At 46.2% G+C, this 27,126-nt stretch overlaps 1 protein-coding gene across 1 annotated transcript in view; it reads left to right on the forward strand.

The window, feature by feature from the left end:
* The window catches only part of LOC137571263 (cytochrome P450 2K6-like), a 113,904-nt gene that overhangs the window by 81,668 nt on the left and 5,110 nt on the right, over positions 1-27,126 (forward strand). Inside the window, exons 7-8 of the mRNA XM_068280142.1 lie at positions 15,036-15,220; positions 22,384-22,525. Of these exons, the coding sequence (XP_068136243.1) occupies positions 15,036-15,220; positions 22,384-22,525 (327 nt within the window). The remainder of the gene's footprint in view (positions 1-15,035; positions 15,221-22,383; positions 22,526-27,126) is intronic.

Genomic DNA, 27,126 nt, shown 5'->3' on the forward strand with positions numbered 1-27,126 from the left:
AAGTCGCGTTCATGTCACTACACGATCCCTCCTCCTGGGTTGAAGGAGGAAGCAGTGCTGCTCATCCAATATTCTGGTATCCGAACTACCCAGATAATCCAAACTTTTTCCACTATCCTAACTTTGAATTGAAATTCGCATATCTTTGTAAATCTGAATAGCACTATCCGAGCAAACTCGGATTTCCATGTGAAAATCTGAAATCCGGGTGGATAGTTAGTTAGGATATCCGAGCAGAGGCCTTCAATGGCAAAAATCCCTTTCGGAGGCATTCAGTCCGAGAGAGAGAGAGAGAGAGAGAGAGAGAGAGAGAGGCCCAGTGCACACCGAGCGGTTTTGGATGCGATCCGCCGGCCGCATCCGCCTGTAAATCCGCTTGGCTAATGTATTTCAATGAGATGGTGCACACCGGCAGTTTGAGGTTTGTAGCAGCAGGAGGCACGTTTGCGGTTTTCAGAAGCGTTTCTGCCTCAATGTAAAGTACAGGAAAAACTCAAACCGCTCTGAAAAACGCTACATCAGAGCGGTTTGCCAGGCGTTTTTGTTACAGAAGCTGTTCAGTAACAGCTTTTACTGTAACAATTTGTGTAATCTGCTACACAAAAACGTACCCAAAACCGCTAGGTATGTTTAGGAAACGACTCTAAACATGCCTAGATTCACCCTGAAATCCACTCCAAAAACCGCTAGCACTTTGTGGATCTGCTAGTGGTTTTGGTGTGCACTGGGCCAGAGAGGGTTTTGGAAGCAATTTAAGCCATTTACAGGCCACTTCCGGTTTTCTATCCGGATATCCGAATCCAACCGGATATCCAGGATATCGGGTTCGGATATCCGATTCTACTCGGAAACCAAAGAGTTTGAATTCAGATACCCGATTCGGATCCGGATATCTGGGTATCCGGATCCTAATTTAATTCGGATTTTGAAAAGGGGTATCCGAGCAGCAGTGATGGTTTGTATTGTACAGGACCGCTTGGACAGGCCCTGGATGGAAGGTACATTTTTCCCGCCTATAAGGTTTGGTAACATTGAATCCTGTCAGTCCAAGGTTAAAGTTCCTCTTTAACTATACCATTGTCACTATTCCTTTTAATGCCAGCATGCAGAAAGCCTGGGGGAGGCTGCAGATTAACACATGCATTGTTGCATGCAGCACCAGAAAATGTAAGCGCAGGGTCATGCCGAAAGATGGCTCACCCTGCTGTGGGAAATTTTCCTGCGGCACGAAATACTATTTTCCCTCCAAGGTGTTGTACAGTGTGTAAGATGCAATTTTGCTCCCAGCTATTTCTGGCGGCCACATTGCGCTGTTTGTATGGTAATTTGGGCTATGAATTTTTAACCTAATTTGGGCAGCATCTTGGGCTTGCGTCCCAAATTACTCAATAAGCGCCGCCATAGCTATAATTCCCATTATGGCCTGTGGCAGTGCCAAAATGCACAGCAGACTTTTCACCTGTCTGGAAGTTTGCTACCTTCAGGCCGGTTTGCGGATTGGCGTTAGCGTCGCCAAAAACAGCCTTGGGGGATTACCGCATTAGTACACAGTAATCCCCAACTGGCAGCTGGCCAAGTGATTCTCACTTCCTGTGGCCGAGGCGATCACTTGCACAGAAGCGTATTGCTAAAATACCCTTTGGCGCATGTGTGCAGCGTAAAATTTGTGGTGGGTATTTTTAAAAACACTTGTCACCATAGACTTACATTACTTCTAGTCGGGCGCAGGTTCCAGCAGAACAGCACGGTAAGTCAGGGGCAAACGCAGGATTTTTAAGGGGGGGGGTTCCTGAAAGGTCCAGAAGCACGTATGTCCCCGAGTGCTTCCGAATACAGGTGGCTCCATACTGCCCATGCACAAAAGTGCGCTGGCGTATTACGGAGCTGCCTATCTTTGGAAGTACTCAAGGACATGAGTGTTTCTGAGGGCTTCTGGTAGCAGCAAATGTGAACGGGGTACAGCGCTGGAAAACTCCTCGAGAGAGGAACGGGAGATAGACTTAGTTTGGACAATTCAGTGGAATATGCTACATAGTGTCACATAGCGCAAGCGATACCCATATGATGCAGAGATACATGCATCTGCGGAAGATGGCGGCGCTATATAAATACTAAATAATAATATTTTGCCTCACCAGGATTGCACTTTTATTTAGCTTTCCTGTATGACAAGAACACACACCCAGCTCTAGGGGAAGAGGGAAACAAAGGTGAATGAAGGAGGCTGGTGCACACCAAGAGTGCTTCTGAGCATTTTTCAAATCAACAGTGATTTGAAAAGCGCTTGACTAATGTTACCCTATGTGGGTGTTCCCACAGCAGCGTTGTGATTTTTTCAAAATCGCAGGTATACTGCATGTAGCATGTTTTTGAGCAATTCATTCAAAAATCGCTCTGAAAATCACTTCACAAAATCACACTCACAAATTGCTAGCGATTGCTATTGTCATTTTGGCGTGCACTAGCCCAGAAAGAGGAGTGGAGAAATTGAGAATAGCCTGAGATGGAGCAGAGAACGTATCTGTATTGCAATCCCACATCAGACAGGCTACTTGCCTGTAATCGGACTCCTGTCCCTGTCAGTCTCTCACACAAGTCAGAAAGAAGCCCTCCTGGAGTCTAGGGACTGTCAAAAACTTTTCAGCTTGTTAAACACCTTACCCACACATGCAGTCATTATAACAATGGGGAGAGACCAGACAGATGTTTGCCCACGGACCCTGAGTCCAGGCAAGCTCTGCATCATGCTGTGCATATTTACCAGCTTGCCTGCACTCTAATTTCATCATGTCTGACACTTCTGTGCTGTGGAGAGTCCAGGACTCCATAATCAACATTCTCTCACTGCAGGCTGCATCTTCTTGTGAGGGAAGCTGGGCTGCCTCTCTCATTTCATTAGCTGGAGGGAAGCACCAGAAGTAAGAAGGGAGGGAGAATGAGGCTGCTTATATTATGCGGGCTTCCCTGGCTGAATACACAGCTCAGTGCAGGGGGGAGGTTCCAGACACCCGGAATAGCCCCCTCAGTTCGCCAGTGGTAAGGTACGTTTGCCTTCGTGTCGGGGCTCCGGTGAAAACATCACTTTCTTTGGTATGAAAGGTCCCATAAACTTGTTTTGCCCTGCAGTAGGCTGCTGTAAAAATGCTGCATCGCACAGCCTCAGTGTGAAAGGGTCCTTAAAGGAGATATCAGGCAAAAAATAATAAAACAAGCGCTACTTACCCGGGGCTTCCTCCAGCCCCAAGCTCCCAGCATGTCTCTCGCCGCAGCTCCGTCCCAGTCCCCGGCGATGACATCAGGGCGACCTCCAGGTTGGCCTGTACTGCGCCTGTGCGAGTAGTGCGGTCAATAACCGCCACATGGGCCGGAGCAGACTGCGCAGGTACAGATCTACTGCGCTTGTAGCAGTAGCATGCTTAAGGATTTGTACTTTTTCAAAAGAAGGCTTACATACCTTGGCCAGGAATTACACCAAGGTCGACTGTGTAGTAGGTATCTGACTTACCCCCTAGACCACCAACCACACTACATGCTAAAGCCAGCCTAGCATGTACCATTATAATCAATCCAAGAGAAAAATGAGCCCTGTCTCTCTCTAGGACTTGATGCCATTGAAATGAATTTTCAGCTAAAAACCATCAACGGATACCGGCAGATTTTCACAGGCATTTTTTCGGAATTCCGCCAGATTGAAAAAGCAATTCTGTTCCGACCAAATGGAACGGAATGACCAGTTTCCGCCTAAAAATTCCAGAAAATACAATTCTGCGGAAAGCGGTGACCATCCCTACTAGAGAGAGAGAGAGAGAGAGAGATGAATCTATCTGGCTATCTGGGGTTCTCTTCGGACAACTGTTGAACACAAAAGGCAAGGCCATGCCTGGCTACAAATCCTTAGAGAGAGCTAATTTTTCTCTTGGATTGATCATAATGGTACATGCTAGAGACCTGGGTTCAATTCCCAGCCTGGGTTCAATTCCCGGCCAAGGTATGTAAGCTGGCTTTTGAAAAATTACAAATCCTTAAGCATGCTACTTTTTCTATTGGATTGATCATAATGGTACATGCTAGGCTGGCTTTAGCATGTAGTGTGGTTGGTGGTATAGGGGATAAGTCAGATGCCTACTACACACTGAGACCTGGGTTCAATTCCTGGCCAAGGTATGTAAGCCTTCTTTTGAAAAAGTACAAATCCTTAAGCATGCTACTTTTTCTATTGGATTGATCATAATGGTACATGCTAGAGACCTGGGTTCAATTCCCAGCCTGTGTTCAATTCCCGGCCAAGGTATGTAAGCTGGCTTTTGAAAAATTACAAATCCTTAAGCATGCTACTTTTTCTATTGGATTGATCATAATGGTACATGCTAGAGACCTGGGTTCAATTCCCAGCCTGGGTTCAATTCCCGGCCAAGGTATGTAAGCTGGCTTTTGAAAAATTACAAACCCTTAAGCATGCTATTTTTTCTATTGCATTGATCATAATGGTACATGCTAGGCTGGCTTTAGCATGTAGTGTGGTTGGTGGTCTAGGGGATAAGTCAGATAACTACTACACACTGAGACCTGGGTTCAATTCCTGGCCAAGGTATGTAAGCTGGCTTTTGAAAAAGTAAAAAACTTTAAGCATGCTACTTTTTCTATTGGATTGATGATAATGGTACATGCTAGGCAGGCTTTAGCATGTAGTGTGGTTGGTGGTCTAGGGGATAAGTCAGATACCTACTACACACTGAGACCTGGGTTCAAATCCCAGCCATGGTATGTAAGCTGTCTTTTGAAAAACTGCAATTCCCTGCAAGATGATGGATGATACAAGATGATGAGAGTGAGAGAGAAATAGAGATAGATTTTTTAAAAATTTCCGACGGAATCCGGAATTTCGCTGAATTTCATACAAATCCGGCGGAATTTTCATAGCGATGGAATTTATCACTGACGGAATCTGTGATTTCCAGCGGAACAGAATTTGCTGGTTCCGATCATCCCTAGAATCCTCCCTTCAAAGAGGCATTTGATGGAGGTGCCTAGTAATTCAGTTCTTCCTTTCATTATGGATAAATAAAAAAAAACATTTTTCTATCGTATTGCATTGCTTGCTTGATGATCCGCCTTTAAAGCGGACCTGAACTCAGAACTTCCTCTCTGCTCTATAAGATAAGGAACAGCATAATATCCTTAAAAAAAAATCTTTGTTACAGCTGCTACAAATCCCAAATTAAATCGCAAGTGTTTCTTCTTCCTGCTTTCATGGAAGCAGACATATTAACATCCTGTGCTTTCAAATGACCTTATCTGTCTTATCCGTCGTGGCAGTCAGCTTACACAGATGAAAATCTAAAGATCAAATTACAACTTGTAATTAGACATCAAACAAATGACAGCGCTCATAGACTGCAACTGAATTGTAGACCAACAGAGGCATGCAGAGCCCCACAGGGCTAAATACATGCCTTGAATGCAAATCAGATGCAAATCATGTACTAGTCCTAATCTATAATTTGAATACAAATTGATGCAGCTAGCCATAAGTATACTTACATGAGTTTTGTACAGCAGGAGACATTGGCCGCGCTTCCAAACAGAGGCTGCACCCGAATTGACTACCTGCAATAGATGTGCAGAGCTCCACAATTGTGGACTAAAATACACAACATGCATTCAAAACAGGTACAGCAAAGGAGGACGTTAGCTTCAGTATGCTTCAGTTTCTGTACAAGTTGTAATTAGTCACAGATGAGGGGGAATTATACAGGCTAATCTCTCTAAATACATACAGGGTGCATTTCTCTGTTTTCCATCTGTCTTGTGCAAGAGTTCAGGTCCACTTTAATACCTTTAGGCTACTTACACACCAAGACGTTGCGTTGTGGGGGACGATATGGTCGCATAACGTGCCCCTAACGCAACGTATGGTGGTGTTGAAGTTGGACGTCAGATTGAGCTGCGTTATGCGGCTCTCAAAGCAGTCGCTCCAGGTTAGTGATAGGAAGTCCAGATCTTTTTAAGGATTCAGATCATTTGAATCGGATCATTGAAAAGATCCGGATCTTTGAACCAACTCATTTGAATCATTTTACTAGAGAAGCAGACTGGGTGAAATGACTAGCAGGACAGGACTTTCCCTGCACTGTACATTCTGTATGTTCCTGTTTCTTCCAGACAGACATCCACTGTGAACTGAATCTTTCATTGCGATGATCCGGATGATTCGACTCACAAAAAAGATCCGGATCAAATGAATGATTCGTTCATGATCCGGACAACACTACAGTCCTACCACGAGTCTCTGCAGTGCAGTGAATATTAATTAACCATGTGGCTGGCTGCGGAGGAGGAGGAGGAGGGGAGACCTCCTCCTCCAACATTACTGACCATGTGCAAGCAGTCTAATGCTGCTTAGCCCAGTATAACATACAGCATGCAGCACTTTGTTTAAACGTGCTGCGTTACTATATAACGCAACGTGGGCACTGTGAACAGCACAATTGATTTTACAGTGCTGTGAGTTTGGCTGCGTTACTGGCTGCTGTAACGTGGGACTTTAACGTCCCACTGTGAAACCAGCCTTAGCTATAGACCCAGAACAAACATGCTTGTTTCCAGTGTGTGATTCAGACCCTACTAGACCCAAAAAGATCCGCAAAAAAGCCAGGCAATTGGTATTGTTTAAAAGGAAATAAATATGGCAACCACCATATGCCTCTCTCACTTCAGGTTCCCTGAAACTGCTAAGGTCAGTGCTAATGACTTCAATGCAAGTCACAAAACTGTTTTGGCAAAATTTTGCGGAACCACATGAAGTTCAAGGAAATTTTCGCAACACTGCCACGGGTGTTCTCACTCATCCTTATTTCACGTAGCCTGCTTTTAGGCTAGAAAAAGGTAGATGGAAAACTGCAGCCCACAGGGCTGTTAGGTGAGAAAAAGGAGTTTTTTACTCTGTGTTGCGAGTTTATCCTGTTAGGAGAGGAAAAAGTAGAAAGAGACGGGGCAGATCTGCTGAAGCAGGTTACTTCAGTGTCAGGAATGTGTATGTAGGTAAGAGAGGCACCTACACTCTATCCCAGGCATGGGCAAACTCGGCCCTCCAGCTGTTACGGAACTACATAGTTACATAGTTACATAGTTACATAGTTGTTTTGGTTGAAAAAAGACATACGTCCATCGAGTTCAACCAGTATAAAGTACTACACCAGCCTGCTCCCTCACATATCCCTGTTGATCCAGAGGAAGGCGAAAAAACCCTTACAAGGCATGGTCCAATTAGCCCCTAAAGGGAAAAATTCCTTCCCGACTCCAGATGGCAATCAGATAAAATCCCTGGATCAACTTCATTAGGCATAACCTAGTAATTGTAGCCATGGATGTCTTTCAACGCAAGGAAAGCATCTAATCCCTCTTTAAATGCAGGTATCGAGTTTGCCATAACGACTTCCTGTGGCAATGCATTCCACATCTTAATCACTCTTACTGTAAAGAACCGTTTCCTAAATAAATGGCTAAAACGTTTTTCCTCCATGCGCAGATCATGTCCTCTAGTCCTTTGAGAAGGCCTAGGGACAAAAAGCTCATCCGCCAAGCTATTATATTGCCCTCTGATGTATTTATACATGTTAATTAGATCCCCTCTAAGCCGTCTTTTCTCTAGACTAAATAAACCCAGTTTATCTAACCTTTCTTGATAAGTGAGACCTTTAATCCCACATATCAATTTTGTTGCTCGTCTCTGCACCTGCTCTAAAACTGCAATATCTTTTTTGTAATGTGGTGCCCAGAACTGAATTCCATATTCCAGATGTGGCCTTACTAGAGAGTTAAACAGGGGTAATATTATGCTAGCATCTCGAGTTTTTATTTCCCTTTTAATGCATCCCAAAATTTTGTTAGCTTTAGCTGCAGCTGTTTGGCATTGAGTACGATTATGTAACTTGTTGTCAATGAGTACTCCTAAGTCCTTCTCCAAGTTTGATGTCCCCAACTGTATCCCATTTATTTTGTATGGTGCTAGACCATTAGTACGTCCAAAATGCATGACTTTACATTTGTCAACATTGAATTTCATCTGCCATGTATGCGCCCATATAGCCATCCTATCCAGATCCTGTTGCAATATGACACTATCTTCCTGAGAGTTGATGATTCTGCACAATTTTGTATCATCTGCAAAAATAGCAACATTGCTCACTACTGCATCTACTAGGTCATTAATAAATAAATTGAAGAGCACTGGACCCAGAACAGACCCCTGTGGGACCCCACTGCTAACAGTCTCCCATTTTGAGTACGATCCATTGACCACAACTCTTTGTTTTCTGTCCATTAGCCAGTTCCCTATCCATGAACACAGACTCTTCCCCAGTCCTTGCATCCTCAACTTTTGCACCAGACTTTTGTGAGGAACAGTGTCGAAGGCCTTTGCAAAGTCCAAGTATATCACATCTACAGCATTCCCAATATCCATATTAGCATTCACTACCTCATAAAGGCTGAGCATGTTAGTCAAACAGGACCTGTCTTTAGTAAACCCATGTTGATGCTGAGAAATAAGATTATTTTCTACTATGAAGTCATGTATAGTATCTCTTAGTAGCCCCTCAAATAGTTTGCATACAACTGATGTTAAGCTTACAGGTCTATAATTTTCTGGATCTGATTTTTTGCCCTTCTTAAATAATGGGAAAACGTGGGCTGTACGCCAATCCACTGGGACTCTGCCAGTTGCAAGAAAGTCACAAAAGATAAGATAAAGGGGTTTATCTGTAACTGAACTTAATTCCCTTAGGACCCGAGGATGCATGCCATCCGGGCCAGGTGCCTGGTCTATTTTTAATTTATTTAGTCTTGCCTTCACTTCTTCCTGCATTAAGTATTTAATATTACAGTTAGAAGATTGAGACTCTTCCGCCTCTGTAGTTCGCAACAGTGCTGTTTCTTTTGTGAAGACAGAAGCAAAGAAAGCATTTAATAACTCTGCCTTACCTTGGTCATCCACCATTGAGTTCCCACCCTCATCCTTTAGGAGTCCTATACAGTCAACCTTTCTTTTTTTAGAGTTAATGTACTTGTAAAAGTTTTTTGGGTTAGATTTGATATCCTTAGCGATTTGTTTTTCAGCTTCAATCTTTGCCTGCCTAATTTCTTTTTTACAATTTTTATTGCACTCCTTATAATTGCTTAGCGCAGCCTCGGTCCCCTCCTGTTTTAAGACCTTATAGGCATTCTTTTTCCTCTTCATTTTATCTTTAACCTTTCTATTCATCCATAGAGGCCTTTTTTATTCCTAGATATTTTGTTTCCATATGGGATATACATACTACAATATTGATTGAGTATATGTTTAAAAGCTTGCCATTTCCCTTCAGTGTCGTCCCCTTGTAGTACATTATCCCAGTTCACCAAACTTAGTGCCTGCCTAATTTGATTGAACTTTGCTTTTCTAAAATTCATAGTTTTAGTGGTCCCGCTGCCCCGTGGCCTATCAGTCACCAGATCAAACGTTATCATGTTGTGATCACTATTTCCCAAATGTTCTTGAACCTGCACATTTGATACATTATCTGGTCTATTAGAAATGATCAGATCCAGTAACGCATTCCCCCTAGTTGGTTCAGTTACCATTTGAGTCAAGTAATTGTCCTGTAGTGCTGCCAGAAATCTGCTGCTTTTACCAGAAGTCCCACTACAAGTCCCACAATACATTTGCCTTTATGAGTCATGACTGTGGCTGTCAGACTCCTGCAATGCATTGTGGGACTTGTAGTTTCTTAACAGCTGGAGGGCCAAGTTTGCCCATGCCTGCTCTATCCCCTATGCTATCAAGGCATTTTGTATTGACCCGAGGAAGCGGGCCATCACCCGTGAAATGCGTTGTCAGATTGCTTTTTCAATACAAAAAACTTTTTTTCCAGTTGGCGTCTATCTTCTGGAGAGGCAAGCGATTACCTCTTTTTATTTTTTTTATTTTTTTTTAATTGTATTTTTAAACACTGAATTGGGCGCCTCCATCCTACCCATTACCAGTCAGCCCTCCTTTGGAGGTAATCGCTTTGCAGTCAGTGTCGGACTGGCCCAGCGGGCGGGGTGCCGGTATTTTGCCTGGAAGGCCCCGCCTCCACGTCTCCAGTGGGCCCTGGGGCCCATTACGTTTTTTGTCACAGATTTCAGATTTTGTTTTATTTTTTTCCCCTCCGGGGGTCCCAGTTACAATCCCTCACTTCAGGGGCCCCCCTCCTGTTATGCGTGGCGGCGGCATAAGATTCAGCTGCAGGCTCCGGGTCCTGGGTCCAGCAGACGCTAGAACTCCAGCCGCCTGGTCTATGCTGTCTCCTCCTCTGCAGTCTGCAATGCTGCTCGCACTACTTCCTGATTCAGTGTGATCGAGCGGCAGAGGAGGAGACAGAGTAGACCAGGCAGCTGGAGCTCTACCGTCTGCTGGACCCCGGACCTGGAGCCTGTAGCTGAATCTTATGCCGCCACCGCGCATAACAGGAGGGGGGCCCCTGAGGTGAGGGAAAGAAGAAAGTAGTCGGGCCCCCCTCCCAGCATCTGCAAAACCTTTCTGCACAGCACTGACTGCAAGTAGCGCGCGAGTCAGGTAATTGATTTGAATCCACCCACCCTCCCTCTGGGTAACTGATATTAGCCCTCCCTCCAGGTAATTGATATTAGCCCACCTTCCCACCAGGTAATTGATATTAGCCCTCCCTCCCTCCAGGTCATTTGTATTAGCCCACCCTCTCTCCCACCAGGTAATTAATATTAGCTCACCCTCCCCCCAGGTAATTAATATTAGCCCACCCTCTCCCACCAGGTAATTGATATTGGCCCACCCTCTCTCCCACCAGGTAATTAATATTAGCCCACCCACCCTCCTTCCAGGTAATTGATATTAGCCCACCCACCCTCCTTCCAGGTAATTGATATTACAATACAATACAATACAATAACATTTCTATAGCGCTTTTCTCCCATAGGACTCAAAGCGCTTAGGCTCTCTCAGATTCAGTAATTAGTAGGATGAAGTATTCACACAACAAAAGTTATATTTCTGCAAATGCCAGACTGAACAGGTGGGTTTTCAGTCTGGATTTAAACACGTCCAGGGATGGGGCTGTCCTGATCTGTTGAGGTAAAGAGTTCCAAAACGTAGGGGCAGCATGACAGAAGGCTCTGGGACCAAAAGTTTCCAAGTGGACTCTGGGTATGACTAGATTATTAGAACCTGTGGATCTGAGAATGCGGGGATTGCTACGCAGCTGTAACATATCTTTCACGTATCCAGGGCCTAGATTATTCAGGGATTTAAATGTCAGTAAGCCGATCTTGAATAGGACCCTCCATTCTATAGGTAGCCAGTGAAGGGAATGCAGGACTGGCGTTGTGTGGCAGTGATGGGGTTGGTTGGTTAGCAGTCTGGCAGCAGTATTCTGTATCAGCTGTAGGCGGTACAAGGCCTTTTTTGGAAGGCCAGTGTAGAGAGCATTGCAGTAGTCCAGTCGGGATGTGATGAAGGCGTGGACTAAGGTTGGCAGATCTTCTGGGGGTATGAGGTGCTTGATTTTTGCAATGTTCTTCAGCCCCCATATTAGCCCGCCCACCCTCCCTCCAGGTAATTGATATTAGCCCACCCTCTCTCCCACCAGGTAAATGATTTTAGATTGACTTAGATTTATTGACTTAGATTAATTGACATAGTCATATCAGTGACTGTCCTCAGGACCTCACAATCTAATCCTACCATAGTCATAGTCTAATGTCCTGTCATATTTATTAGGTATTTATATATCACTGACATCTCCTGCAGCACATTACAGAGTACATGGTCATGTCACTGTCTCACTGACTGTCCTCAGAGCAGCTCACAATCTAATCCTATAATAGTCAGTCTAATGTCCTACCATATTATTATTATTATGTATTTATATAGCACTAACTCCTTCTGCAGCACTTTACAGAGTACATAGATATGTCACTGACTGTCCTCAGAGGAGCTCACAATCTAATCCATGTCATATGTATGGTAACTAGGACATTACTTTATATTAAAGGTGGACTCTTTGCAAAGTTTTGCTGGGTAGCAGTGTTTATTAATTACAATGCTGCTAAATTCATGTACATTTTGCCCTATCCATGATACAATATGACCACGCCCACTTTCCGGTGCATGGTCATGCTCTTTTTTTCACCACAATCATGGGATGTGTAGGCCCCAGCAGGGGCAAACGCAGGATTTTTAAGGGGGATATCCCTGAAAGGTCCAGAAGTACTTATGTCCCCGAGTGCTTCCGAATACAGGTGGCTCCATACTGCCCATGCACAAAAGTGCGCTGGCGTATTACGGAGCTGCCTATCTTTGGAAGTACTCAAGGACAGTAGTGTTTCTGAGGGCTTCTGGTAGCAGCAAATTTGAACAGGGGACAGCGCTGGAACAACTCCCCGAGAGAGGAACGGGAGATAGACTTAGTTTGGACAATTCAGTGGAATATGCTACATAGTGTCACATAGCGCAAGCGGTAGCCATATGATGCAGGGATAAATGCATCTGCGGAAGATGGCGGCACTATATAAATACTAAATAATAATAATAATTTGCCTCACCAGGATTGCACTTTTATTTAGCTTTCCTGTATGACAAGAAGACACAGACACCCGTGACCCAGCACTAGGGGAAGAAGGAAACAAAGGTGAATGAAGGAGACTGGTGCACACCAAGAGGGCTTCTGAGCGTTTTTCAAATCGACAGTGATTTCAAAAAAGCGCTTGGCTAATGTTACCCTATGAGGGTGTTCCCACAGCAGCATTGTGATTTTTCCAAAATCAAAAGTACCGTATACTGTATGTAGCATTTTTTTGAGCGATTCATTCAGAAATCGCTCTGAAAATCGCTTCACAAAATTGCACTCACTAATTGCTAGCAATTACTATTGCGATTTTGGTGTGCACTAGCCCAGAGAGAGGAGGAGTGGAGAGAGACTGAGAATAGCCTGAGATGGAGCAGAGAGCGTATCTGTATTGCAGTCCCACATCACACAGAGGCTACTTGCCTGTGATAGGTCTCATGTCCCTACTGGTCTCCCACACAAGTCAGAAAGCAGCCCTCCTGGAGTCTAGGCACTGTAAAAAAACGTTTCACTTGTTTAACACCTTATCCACACATGCAGTCATTTAAACAATGAGAAGAGACCAGACAGATTTTTGCCAATGGACCCTCCAGGCAAGCTCTGCATCATGCTGTGGATATTTACCAGCTTGCCTGCCCTCTAATTGCACTTTTATCAGCTAGCCTAGTATTTTACATTGCCTTACAACAACAAACTCAGGGGGGGATTCCATATACCCGGAACTCACTGCCAGTGCCCAGGTTGACATTTCTCTGGTGTGCCCCCAGGGTCCCAGTCTGACCCTGTTTGCAGTTGTTCTGGAAAGTCTATCGTACCACAGGAGAGCGACCCTCCAGTATCCAGCAGGTCCTGGGGTACCGAGCAGGAATGGTTAATTCCCTGCAGGCCGATACGGTGGTTGCAGGAACTGCATACAACCTTTGTGAGTATACAGTATATACTTGTATCCTCCCTATACCTGATGATACTGCACCATTGTGCTCCCGGTCTCTCCCTACTTCTCACCTAGGTATTCTTGGCCCCTACAAGAATCACCAAACAGAAAAACCCTATGGCCCACGGGGATGTTGGTAGGAAAACATGAGGTTTTCACTCTGCGTTGCGAGTTTATGCTGTTAGGCACTGGCGTAACCATAGGGCCTGCAACCCCTGCTCTCACAGGGGCCCGCTCGGGGCCGTGTTGGGGGGCTGGAGGGGTCGCAGCATGAGGGGAAAGCTGTGGCCACAGTCGGCGGGGAGGGGGGACATTTCCCCCCCCTCACCTCAGGGCTCTCCCCTCTGCGCTCCCCTCCAGCTTAAATAAGTGTCCGTGGGCAGTGGCGGGCAGCAAACAGATACATACCTTCCGTGCACTCGAGCCTGCGTTCCTCTCACTAGCCTCTGACGTGACTTCCGGTATAACAGGAAGTCACGTCAGAGGCTAGCGAGAGGAACGCAGGCTGGAGTGCACGGAAGGTATGTATCTGTTTGCTGCCTGCTGCTGCCCATGGACACTTATTTAAGCTGGAGGGGAGTGCAGAGGGGAGAGCGCCGAGGTGAGGGAGGGGGGGAGCATCCCCCCTCCCCACCGACTGTGGCCACGGCTTTCCCATCATGCTGCGACCCCTCCAGCCCCCCAAAACGGCCCCGAGCGGGCCCCAGGGAGGGGGGGGCCCATTCTGAAATTCTGCAGGGGGGCCCAGTGGGGCCTAGTTACGCCCCTGCTGTTAGGAGAGGAAAAGAGAGAGGGACAGAACAGCTGAAGTAGGTTACTTCAATGTCAGGACTGTGCCATGTAGCACCTGATATCTGCGTTGCTAAAGCTGCAATGCTATAGTCTGCACCCGTGTAGCTGTAATCCAGGTGCCGGTGAAAGCCGAACCCCAAATTGTGTCCCCCCCACCGTTGCTACGACTCGGAGGGGGAAATTGAATTTTACGCCCACAGGAATTTCAGCGGCAGCAGGGTGAGCCATCATGAGGCTCGCCCTGTGCCTAACTTATGTAATGCGCAACGCAGATCTGCATCCATTTCACAAAAAGTTAGCTCAGGTGTGTTTTAGATATGTTGTTCAGCTTTATCATCTTATTGTAGCATTGGGCACATAGTAAAAGTTAGATCTACACACTGTGTAGAGTAGAATTATTTTACTCTATTTAGCACTTTTCACTGCTTTACCCTTCACTGCTGTCGCATAAGTATACAGTGTTAGGTCACCTGCATTGTTAAGAGGACAGTGTTTGTTTAGTACAACTCCATGTTTTCAAGAGCGTTTTTTCACAATTTACATGAAAATTGTGTATGACTGCCTCATTTGAAACTGTTTTTTTTTTAATTTATGTGAAATTTTGCATAATTATCACTAATCTTGAGGGAAAGCTGCAATCCTCTTCAAAAAACAATCAATCTCTATTTCCTTTTTCTCTTTAACAGCAAACGTTCAGAATGAAATTGAAAAAGTTATTGGCTCAGGAGAGCCTTGTTTAGCTCATAGAAAACAAATGCCCTACACCGATGCAGTCATCCATGAAATTCAAAGATTTGCCGACCTTGCACCAATGAGTGCCCCACACTGCACTACTGAAGATGTGACACTGAAGGGATGCTTTATACCCAAAGTAAGTGTTCCATAAGTATTATACTAAATATATTTGCAGGAAGCATGGCGTTGAATTCCATTTTTCTTTGCAAGAGTTAAGATTAGAGTAGAGCAGGGGCGTAACAATCATCTCCGCAATGGATGTGACCATGAGGTGGAAGGGGGGGGGGGTGAAGGTCATGGAGAAGCCGGGGGGGGCAGCAGCTCTGGGGCCATTTTAAGGGACATGAGGGTGGTGCAGCACAGGGAGAAGGGCCCGACTTCCCCCTCCCTCACCTCGGGCCCCCCTCTAATTTATGGAGGGGGCACTGAAGGAAGTGGGCCTAGGTCCCCCCCTCCCTCACCTTCGGTCCCCCTTTAGCTCTACTCCTCCAGAAATTAGAGCAGTGGGCATGGAACATGGACTCACCCAGGGGCGTTGCTAGCCTCAGATCAGAGGCACGTGCCCCTTATCTATTCTGGGGTGCCCCGGTTGTCCCTCAGGCAGAGTAGAGGAACCTCAACACCCAGTATGGCATCACACAGTACCCAGCATGCCCCACAGAGGCACCACAACATCCAGTATGGCACTACACAGCATCCAGCATGGCACCACAGCACCCAGTGTGCCCATACCCGCCATTGCTGTGTGCTGTGGTGCCATGCTGGTTGCTATGGTGTCATCTGGGTGCTATGGTGCCTCTATGTGTGCATATTTAGTGCTGTGATGCCTTTGTGGAGCATGCAGGGAGCTGTGGTTCTTCTATGGAGACATGCTAGGAGTTGTGATGCCTCAATCGGAGATCCGTGGGAGCATGGGAGGAAATCCACTGGAAGGTGGAGGAGGGGGGGAGGGGGGGAGAGAGGGAGGAGAGAGAGAGAGAGGGGGGGAGAGAGGGCGGGAGAGAGAGAGGGGGGAGAGAGAGAGAGAAAGAGAGAGAGAGAGGGGGGGGGAGAGGATTCAGATATCTGGGTATCCGGATCCGAATTGAATTCGGATTTTGAAAAGGGGTATCCGAGCAGCACTGCTACCACAAGCCTATTGTGGAGTCCTTTGGAGTGGCTAAGAATCCACCTCTACCACGTCCATGGTTTAATCTTTTTATATTGTTTTATCCTTTTGGCGCCTGTGTTCTCTTGCGACATATCTGGGCTGAATCATGCAGCTGCTACATTGTAAGCCAAGGCATCCCTGGCCATTTTGTCACTCCAGGCGAGGAAACCTGTGCTGCCCACCCATGAAAATAATTGCAATGCGGCAGCATTTCACCAGAAAATAATTGTGTTTAGTGGTTCAGTGCAATACTATGAGCAACTGATCCACCGCCTCTATATCACTGTGTCCAATTGAAAAATTTACAGTTTGATCGTAACTTTGATACATTCAGTGGCGTAGCTACAAACCTCTGGGCCCCGATGCGGAATCTGGATGTGGGCCCCCCTCCCGGCAACAACAGCCCCCCGCAACACCCGAAGCACACACATATCCGAATCCCTATATACAGCATTCACCAGATAATAATCATTATGTGCGTAGCATTCACCAGATAATAATTGTTATGTGCGCAGCATTCACCAGAAAATAATCGTTATGTGCGCAGCATTCATCAGAAAATAATCGTTATGTGCGCATCATTCACCAGAAAATAATCGCTATGTGCACAGCATTCATCAGAAAATAATCGTTATGTGGGAGCATTCACCAGAAAATAGCAATGTGGGGAGCAGTCACCACAAAATAATCATTATGTGTGCAGCATTCACCATAAAATAATCGCTATGTGGGGAGCAGTCACCAGAAAATAATCGTTATGTGTGCAGCATTCACCAAAAAATAATCGCTATGTGGGAGCATTCACCAGAAAATAAACGCTATGTGGGGAGCATTCACCAGAAAATAATCGCTATGTGGGGAGCAGTCGCCAGAAAATAAACGCAATGTGGGAGCATTCACCAGAAAATAATCGCTATGTGGGGAGCAGTCACCAGAAAATAAACGCAATGTGGGAGCATTCTCCAGAAAATAATCTCTATGTGGGGAGCAGTCACCAGAAAATAAACGCTATGTGGGAGCATTTACCAGAAAATAAACGCTATGTGTGGAGAAGTCACCAGAAATTAATCGCTATGTGGGAAGCATTCACCAGAAAATAAACGCTATGTGGGAGCATTCACCACAAAATAAACGCTATGTGGGAGCATTCACCACAAAATAATCGCTATGTGGGAGCATTCACCACAAAATAAACGCTATGTGGGAGCATTCACCACAAAATAAACGCTATGTGGGAGCATTCACCAGAAAATAAACGCTATGTGGGAGCATTCACCACAAAATAATTGCTATGTGGGGAGCATTCCCCAGAAAATAAACGCTATGTGGGGAGCATTCACCAGAAAATAAACACTATGTGGGGAGCATTCACCAGAAAATAAACGCTGTGTGGGAGCATTCACCAGAAAATAATCGCTATGTGGGGGCATTCACCAGAAAATAATCGTTATGTGGGGAGCATTCACCAGAAAATAAACGCTATGTGGGGAGCAGTCAAAAGAAAATAAACGCTATGTGGGGAGCAGTCACCAGAAAATAAACGCTATGTGGGGAGCAGTCACCAGTAAAGAAATGCTATGTGGGGAGCATTCACCAGAAAATAAACGCTATGTGGGGAGCAGTCACCAGAAAATAAACGCTATGTGGGGAGCAGTCACCAGAAAATAAATGCTATGTGGGAGCAGTCACCAGAAAATAAACGCTATGTGGGGAGCAGTAACCAGAAAATAAACGCTATGTGGGGAGCAGTCACCAGAAAATAAATGCTATGTGGGGAGCAGTCACCAGAAAATAAACGCTATGTGGGGAGCAGTCACCAGAAAATAAACGCTATGTGGGAAGCATTCAACAGAAAATAAACGCTATGTGGGGAGCAGTCACCAGAAAATAAACGCTATGTGGGGAGCAGTCACCAGAAAATAAACGCTATGTGTGTGGAGAAGTCACCAGAAAATAAACGCTATGTGGGGAGCAGTCACCAGAAAATAAATGCTATGTGGGGAGCAGCCACCAGAAAATAAACGCTATGTGGGGAGCATTCACCAGAAAATAAACGCTATGTGGGGAGCATTCACCAGAAAATAAACGCTATGTGGGGAGCATTCACCAGAAAATAAACGCTATGTGGGGAGCAGTCACCAGAAAATAAACACTATGTGGGGAGCAGTCACCAGAAAATAAATGCTATGTGGGGAGCAGTCACCAGAAAAAAAACCTGTACAAATAAAAAAAAATGTACTCACCTGGCCAGCCTCTGACGTAAGCTCCCCGACGTGCAGCCAGCCTCCCCCGTGCAGCTCCTCCAGCGATGATCCTCTCCTGCAGCCAGTTTCTCCCGCTCTGACAGGCAGAGTGAAGGGCTACGGGAAGATGGCGCCCGAAGCCCTGTACCGGAGACACAAATAGTCTCCAGTGCAGGGCTTCAGCAGCCATCTTCTCGTAGCCCTGCTCTGTCTCCGGGAGCCAATCCCCGCAGTGCGCTGCAGGGATTTCAACACCTGGGGGGTCCAGGCCCCCGGGCCCCTCCCCCGCCTCTCCAGGAGGCGGGCCCGGTCGCCACGGCGACCGTTGCAACCACGGGCCCTACGCCAGTGGATACATTTTTGCCATGAATTGATCAAAAGTATGATCGATGTAGGTGGTTGATAATCACCAGATTTAATCATAGTGAAATAATCTCTTGATAAAAATGAAGGCATGTATTGACAGCTATAGGCTAGGGTTACTAATTACAATATTGGGGTGATTAAATTGTGAGGGTAAGATTGTGGGGGAGGGGGCAAAGTAGAGAGAGACAAGGAACATTTGTATTGCTATTTTCTCCTGGAGGACTCAAATTGTTTGGGCTGCAGCCACTAAGACTCACTCAGTAGGCAGTAGCAGTTTTAGGGCCCATTTCCACTAATGCAGTTTCCACGCTGAATCCGCAGGGCTTCCCCGCAGGCAAATCACCTGGAGAAACTCTGCCTTAGGAAACAATGGCGCTGCCAGGCAAATCGTCTGCACTAGCAATTTGCCAGACTTTGCCATCCCTTTTTCGTGCAGGAGGCTGCAAATTCCATAGCTGTGCATGGCACGGCTGATGGGATTTGTCTGTGTACCCGTAGACCAGGAAGTGCCGCCACACATGGCACAAGTGGAAATGGGCCCTTAGGGAGTCTACTGAATAGGTGCTGGCTTACTGAGTAGGAAGAGCTGAGATTTGCTGTGATTTGAAACCAGGTCTTCTGTGCCAGAGGCAGAGCCCTTAAAGGGAAGGTTCAAGCAAAATAAAAAAATGAGTTTCACTTACCTGGGGCTTCTACCAGCCCCATGCAGCCATCCTGTGCCCTCGTAGTCACTCACTGCTGCTCCTGTCCCCCGCTGGCAGCTTGCCGACCTCGGAGGTCGGCGGGCCGCATTGGTACGTTTTTACGCATTCCCGTTAGTGCAGGAACATTAACACATACATTTTTACGCAAATTTGGTTCAATGCGTACATTTTTACGCATTGACCCAGTAATGCGTAAAAATGTATGTGTTAATGTTCCTGCACTAGTGGGAATGCGTAAAAACGTATGCAATGCGGCCCGCCGACCTCCGAGGTCAGAAAGCTGCCAGCGGGGGACTGGAGCAGCAGTGAGTGACTACGAGGGCACAGGATGGCTGCATGGGTCTGGTAGAAGCCCCAGGTAAGTGACACTCATTTTTTTTTATTTTGCTTGGACCTTCCCTTTAACCATTACACTATCCAAAGAGAGGGGAGACAAGCACTTTTTTTTAGCTTTCTTGTAATACAAGATGATTAAGAGGGAGGGGAAGAGGAGTGGAGAGATACTGAGAATAGCCTGAGATGTAGCAGAAAGCTTATCTCTAATGCAGCCACATCACACAGAGGCGACTTGTCTGTAATGAGACTCCTGTCCCTGCCAATCTCTCACACAAGGCTGCAGCAGCCCTCCTGGAGTTTAGAGACGGTCAAACTTTTCATTCTGTGTAATACCTTATCTAGCTGTCCACATGCAGTCTTTACAATGGTGAGAGAGCAGACAAAGCTTACCAGCTTCCATAGAAAGACACCATCCTCCTCTTCTGATGTGTTTTCTTTTCATGGTCCTCAGGAGGGGCAGGACAGGAGTTCTCAGACACACTCTAGATCCCAAGATAACACTAATTAGGGAATGTCATACAAAGTGTTCTAGACAAAAGGTTTGTAGATTCCTTATGAGAGCCTGAGCAGCAGATGCTTTCATGAGAACTTTTTCTCCGCACCCTTAGTTTTTTTTTTTTTTCCCTGGAAGCTGCCACTAGATAAATCTCAGCTCCAGGCAATTGTCTTATCAGCTGGTGCCTAAAGGCGCCTCTGAGTGCAAGTTACACTTTCCATTTCAAACAGACGGCCCTGTTTGAAAATGTTCTCCCCTCCATGGAAACAAATGTCCTTGTGAAAAGGTACAAGGTAGCAAGAGGGGAAAGGTCATCTAGCTACCCTGTACTATACTGGGGGGAATGGGAAGAGGTCATCTAGCTACCCTGTACTGTACTGGGGAAAGGTTATATAGCTAATACTGTACTTGGAGGAGGGGGAGAGGTCATCTAGCTACCCTATACTGGACTGGGGAGAGATTATATAGCTAATACTGTACTTGGAGGAGGGGGAGAGGTCATCTAGCTACCCTATACTGGACTAGGGGGAGGGGGAGAGGTCATCTAGCTACCTTGTAGTGTACTGGAGAGAGGGGGAGAGGTCATCTATCTAACCTATACTGTACTGGGTTGAGAGGTCATCTAGCTACCCTATACTGGACTGGAGGGAGGGGGAGAGGTTGTCTAGCTTCCCTGAACAGTACTGGGGAGAGGTTATCTAGCTAACCTACACTGTATTGCGGGGAGAGATCATCTAGCTACCCTATACTGGACTGAGGAGGGGGGGGAGAGGTAATCTAGCTACCCTGTACTGTACTGGGGAGAGGTCATCTAGCTACCTTGTACTGTACTGGGGAGACGGGTAGAGGTCATTTAGCTAACCTATACTGTACTGGGGGGAGAGATCATCTAGCTTCCCTATACTGTACTGAGGAGGCGGGGTCATATGGGTACCATATACTTTACTGGGGGGAGGGAGAAAGGTCATTAAGCTACTTTATACTATACTGGTGGGAGGGGAGAAGAGGTAATCTGACTTTCCTATTCTTTCCTGGGGGAGGTGGGTCATCTGGCTATCCTATACTGTACTGGGGAAGGGGGAGGTCATCTAGCTACCCTATACTGTATAGGGGTTAAAATGGCTATTCAGTTCTGCAGTCTGGGGAACCCAACTGCTCCTATTGGGAAAAGGTGTGCATAAATTGTGTATGGGGGGGGTATTATGTTGGTCATAGTCAGGGGGCGGCTGGTTAAAGTGAGCCTTAGGCAGCAAAAAGTACAAATCCAGCCCTGCTTTCTTCACCATGGAGGCAATGGAATCCCAATTCTCTGCTTGTCCATGTCAGTGTTACAACACCACCAGGTGGTGGAAGAGGGGTGATGGAAGGGTCTCTTCCATCTCTTCCATCACCCATCTTCCCTCACCGGGTGGCATTGTAACAATGACACGGTCTCCTGTCATATGTGATCCAATGTGTTTGGGACCCATCAGTGGAGGAAGAGAAGAAGCTGTCCAGAACAGGTAACTATAACTGCTCTCCGCCATCTGCTCGTTTGACTTCACTAGGCAAGTAGGCAGTGAAATGGGATTTGCCGAGGTTTCGAATGCACAGCAGCTTTCAAATGAAACATTTCATTTGAAGCTGCTAATGAGTTATGGTATTTTATTGGTAAGTTTTAAAAATATCTCCATTAAGAAAGGATAAATTAATAGGCTATGGACCACTGTTGGGTCTACAGCTCTAAGGAGGAGCCTTGGCAGTGTGGAGAGGCCAATCTCATTCTAAGGTTTCTGCATTAGTGATGGATCCAAAAGATTCCTACAAAGTATGGGGACATCCTCTGTGGGACATATATCTATGTGGACTATAAACATGAGAGCAAGCTTAAAGTTCTCTTTCTTTTCTACCATTTTGAATACAGACAGGATTGCAAACTTTTTTCTCAATGTCAATGTCAACTTATTACTGTAAAATGTTGCTTTAAGCAATCTTCCATTGTGTTTTTTTTTCCTTTTTTTCCAGGGGACTCATGTTATTCCATTACTGCATTCAGTCCTTCGAGACAAGGAATACTTTGAGAAGCCAGATGAGTTTTATCCTCAGCACTTCCTAGACTCAGATGGAAACTTTGTTAAGAATGACGCATTTATACCATTTTCTGCTGGTGAGTAATTCCATAAGCAGCACCACAAATGTGTCCAAAGTCCACCATAACTGCGACGATGAACACACAACCATGAAGATCAGGTGAGAAGGCAATCGCAAGAGATGGCGATTGCTAACAGCGACACAAGACCGAATAAGCACAGATAAGGAATGTATGTATGTCCACCAATCTAGCCGCCAACCTGCGACGGTGGACACACAACAGAGTAAACCAAGTGAGAACGCAATCGCAAGGGAAGCGATTGCGAATGAGAATGAGCACAGGGACAGAATGTATGTATGTGCTCCAATCTAGTCGCCAGGGCCGTTTCTTAGGCAGTGCGGGCAGGGCGACCGCACTGGGCGCAGACCAGCAAGTAGGTAAAGGGGGGGGGGGCGCAGGCAGAAGGACATTACCGCTAGGGAGCTGGTGACGCGTGGTGCAGCCAAATGGAAGAAGAAATAAGATTACCAGCGCGATCACCTTCCTTGACTCCTCCTAGGCTGCCTGCATCAGACTTCAAGTCATTATCATGTCACCACCGCGTGATGACACCTGATGTCTTGTAACGGTACTGCAGGCTGTCAGTGCGCGGCGCCCGTGGAGGAGTTGGCTTTCCGGGCTCTCCTCGCCTGGGTGTTTTCCTGCTTCCTCCTGGATGAGCGGCTGGTCACTAGAAAGTAGACAGATCTACTTGTGACCTGTGGCTGTGTTTATGTTCCTAAAGAGTAAGGGTTCCCGAGTCCACGGGGGTGGGGGGAAGGAGGCGCAATTCTTACACCCTTGCCCTGGGTGAAATTTAGCCTAGAAACTGCCCTGCTAGTCGCCAACCCGCAACGGTGCACACACAACAGCAGAAACAAAGTAGGAACGCAATCGCGAGAGAGGCGATTGCCAGAGGTGACACAAGACTTAAGCAAGACAGGGCATGAGAGTAGCAAAGGCACAGCAAATCATACAATGAGAAGATAAGGAAAACAACAAACGCTAACTAAACGCGAACACCGCACTCATTCGCAACAGCGAACGCGTTTACAGCGCGGTCTCCGCATGTTAAGCACAACAGAGACAAGCAGGGCCGGTTCAAGTAACAATTGGGCCCTACGGCAAGATTAGCCTGGGGGGCCCCCCCAACAGACACCCCCGACCAAAAAGCATCATTAGAGGCCCTTTGTTGTAGCCAAATCTCCCTCCTGGGCCCCTGAGCTGGCTGCTGACCCTCCCCCAATCACCTCCCAATTTAACAGACTCTGCAGAGTCCCTGGGGAGCAACAGTTAAGATGGTGGAGGGACACCTTGGGGGGCCCCTAAAGGCTTTGGGGCCCTGGGGCAATTGCCCATTTTTTCCTATGGTAGCTCCGGCCCTGGAGACAAGCACGCCTAACTAACCCCCACCACACAAACACGAAACGGAGAACGCGAGCGCTTGCTTGATGGTTACCTCACCGAGCCTACAGCAAGCGTTCGTATCAGACAAGACAGACAGACGGACGGGAAGTAGGATAGGAAAGATCCACTGCTCTTTCCGCCAGAGCGAGTGCGATCCAGGTAAAGTAACAGAGCTAGCAGGATCCACTGCTCTTACCGGCAGAGCGAGTGCGATCCAAGTATCGAAACAGAGTTAGCAGGATCCACTGCTCTTACCGCCAGAGCGAGTGCAATCCAAGTAAGACAGGGCGATGAGATAGCTGGTAGCAACCGCTGCTCCAGCTATACTCCAAGAAAGCAGATCAGAAGGATCCACAGCCGCTACCACTAGAGGCTAGTGCGATCCAAGCAAGACAAACAGAGGAGATAGCTGGTAGCAACCGCTGCTCCAGCTATACTCCAAGACAGACAGAACGATTTCCTGACGACCACCGTTGGCGACAGGACAATCGCAACAGAGAGGCAATACAGACAAAACAGATAAGCAGGCTAACTGCACTAGAGAAGCTGCCTAGTGCAGTCCCCAGAATTACTCTAACTAACTATAACAATCCAACAGGAAAGGCTGACACTCCAGGAGTGATTTAACAAACCGTTATGACCAGCAAAGCCTTCTGGTCAGCAGAAGGTCTTTATAGTGCCAGCCCTCAAAGGAGCCAGCTGGGTAATTTGCATGTATGCAAATTCCTCAGCAAAGCAGCTCTGAAAGTTGCAGGATGAAGCCAGGTCTCTTTTCCAGAGACCTGCATCTCTCAGACATAAGGAATGGTCAATCAGCTGTCTGCCTGTGCAGCCAGCTGAGCGGATCATTACAGATGGGTTTTTGAGAAATCTGACCCAGTGACCCTGGTTCAATAAACCTTTCTCCTAAATTTTCTTGCAAGAAATATATATTTTTCCATCTTACATCCAACAAGTGAAAAGTAGTAAAAGGCAGGAAACATGGTAGCAAGGTAAAATTAATTTCAACTTCTGGAGTTTTATTGATAAGGGGTAAAAGCATTTCCTTCAACAATACTCAGGAGAAAAAATGATTCAGGGCCAATGGCCCAGATTCACTGATCTTTACTGTGAATTGATGGCTCATATGAAAATTAGTGGACATTATGTAACTGTGTAATGGGTGTTTAAGAGAGTCTGAAGTGAATAAAATTCTCTCCTTTTACTATTTAGTCTTGTTTAGCAGTATGAGCAATGATGAATAGCTGCATCCGCACGGCTGAACGATGTATTAACCCCCCAAAATCCCGGGGCAAAAATCCACAACTTGCCAGGTCGTGGATTTTGATGCCTGGGGGAGGCAGAGCTTTGGGCTGTAGCTCTGCCTCCAGTCCAGTCAATCTACGCTGATCACCGCCTCTCCCCGCCCCTCCTCTTAGAGAAAGAAGACTGAGAGGAGGGGAAAGGCAGCAATCAGCGCAGATTGACGCAAGTAGAGGCAAAGCTACTGCCCAAGCTCTGCCTCCTCCAGGAAGTATCGGAGGATTTTGGCCCGGGGGATTTTAGGGGGGGGGGGTTAAAAACACTGTTCAGCAGGGCAAATGCAGTGATTCATCTTTGCTCATACTGCTAAAAAGGACTAGATGGTAAAAGAAGGTAATTTTTTTTACTTCAGACCCTCTTTAAAGGATACCAGAGCTGAACACAGATGGAGAAACGGGGGGTGGGGGGGCAGGCAAGTATGTATTGTCCTAATGCCCACCACTCCCCTGTTTTCCTCCATCCCCCTCCTTTGCTAACTAAATGACCCCCAGGTCAGCCAGGTCAGGCATTAGTGCACAGGTGTCCTACATTGCGTGCCCACGGCTGGGAGTACACTTCACATGCTCATGACGTAGTCGCTACATTATGCGCAAATTAACATCTTACTTTCAACTTAAAACCCTGCGCCCTTTTTTCCCGGCGCCCTTTTTTCACGTATGCCAACTGGTCTGGACCATGTGATACACCTCTCTCATGACTGTTGAATGTTCAGACCACAAAGACTGACATCATCAAGTGGGTGACACCAAAATGTACAGCTACACACACTGTAGTTTTAGTTGCTGATGACATTTTTATTGTCACTAATTTCCCCTTTTCGCCATTTTATTTTGGTAATTATCATTTGTGAGCCTACAGTATATCAATAACTGTTTTGAGGTTAAAGTGTAACTGTCGGGCATAAAATCAAAAATCAATTCTTTATTTTTATCTGGTAAACAAGTAATAAGGATGCTAACCAGGCAATCCAAAAGTTAAAAAGCACTCTTACTTTTCTTCTCCATAAAACATCATTGCCCAATTTCCCTGGTTCTCATTTGGTACATCTGCTGCACAAAGGGTTTTCTTGTTTTTCTTATATACTTCCCCTTCAGACATAACTAATGCAACCTGATTGGCTGAAGCTTCTTTCCCTCCTGTTTTCTCCTCCCACACCCCTGTTTCTCTCTGATGGCCAATATTTCTCATACCGAGACAGACGCACTTTCTACTGCAGAGCTGGGTGGGAGTGTCTGAAGACTGGGAGGAGGGTGGGCAATGATACACAGACAGAGTAAGGGAGGAAATGATGTCAGGAATGGCTTCAAGATAGACACAGTCAAAATGGTGAATCCTAATGCTGGCTACACACGGTGCGTTCCCGCATCGAATGTGCTGCTCGATTCCCGTCGATTCGATTATTTCTGAGCATTTCCGAGTGGATTTCGATGATTTTTAAGTCGATTGCCATGTAAAGTATGGCAAATTGACCTAACGATCCATCGAAATGTGAATCGGACATGTTGGAAATAAATGAATCAACGGGAATCGAGCGGCACATCGAGTGCGGGAACGCACCGTGTGTATCCAGCATTAGAAGGATTTTCTCTTTTTTTACTGTAGAAAAATTACTAAAATCAAAATGTGGACAGTGCAATACATATGTAATTAGAGCAAGTATTTATCTACTTATATATGTGTTTTTTTCTGAGATAGTATGGCTGAGAGCTCCTCTTTAAAGCATTACTGTACATAAACGTGTATAAGCCAATTTTTGGGGAATAAAACGTGCTGAAAAGGTACACCCTCGGTGGATATGCAAATCAGTGGGGGCTTCTAGAGTGGAACAGATGGTGGAGAAGTGATCCCACACTTGTCAGCTGGCTCCCTGCTGCGTCCATTCCCCTTAACCCCCTGCAACATGGTGAGCGGTGTGCACTGTGCTGTTC

The sequence above is a fragment of the Hyperolius riggenbachi genome, chromosome 4 (assembly GCF_040937935.1).
Source record: "Hyperolius riggenbachi isolate aHypRig1 chromosome 4, aHypRig1.pri, whole genome shotgun sequence".
NCBI lineage: Eukaryota > Metazoa > Chordata > Amphibia > Anura > Hyperoliidae > Hyperolius > Hyperolius riggenbachi.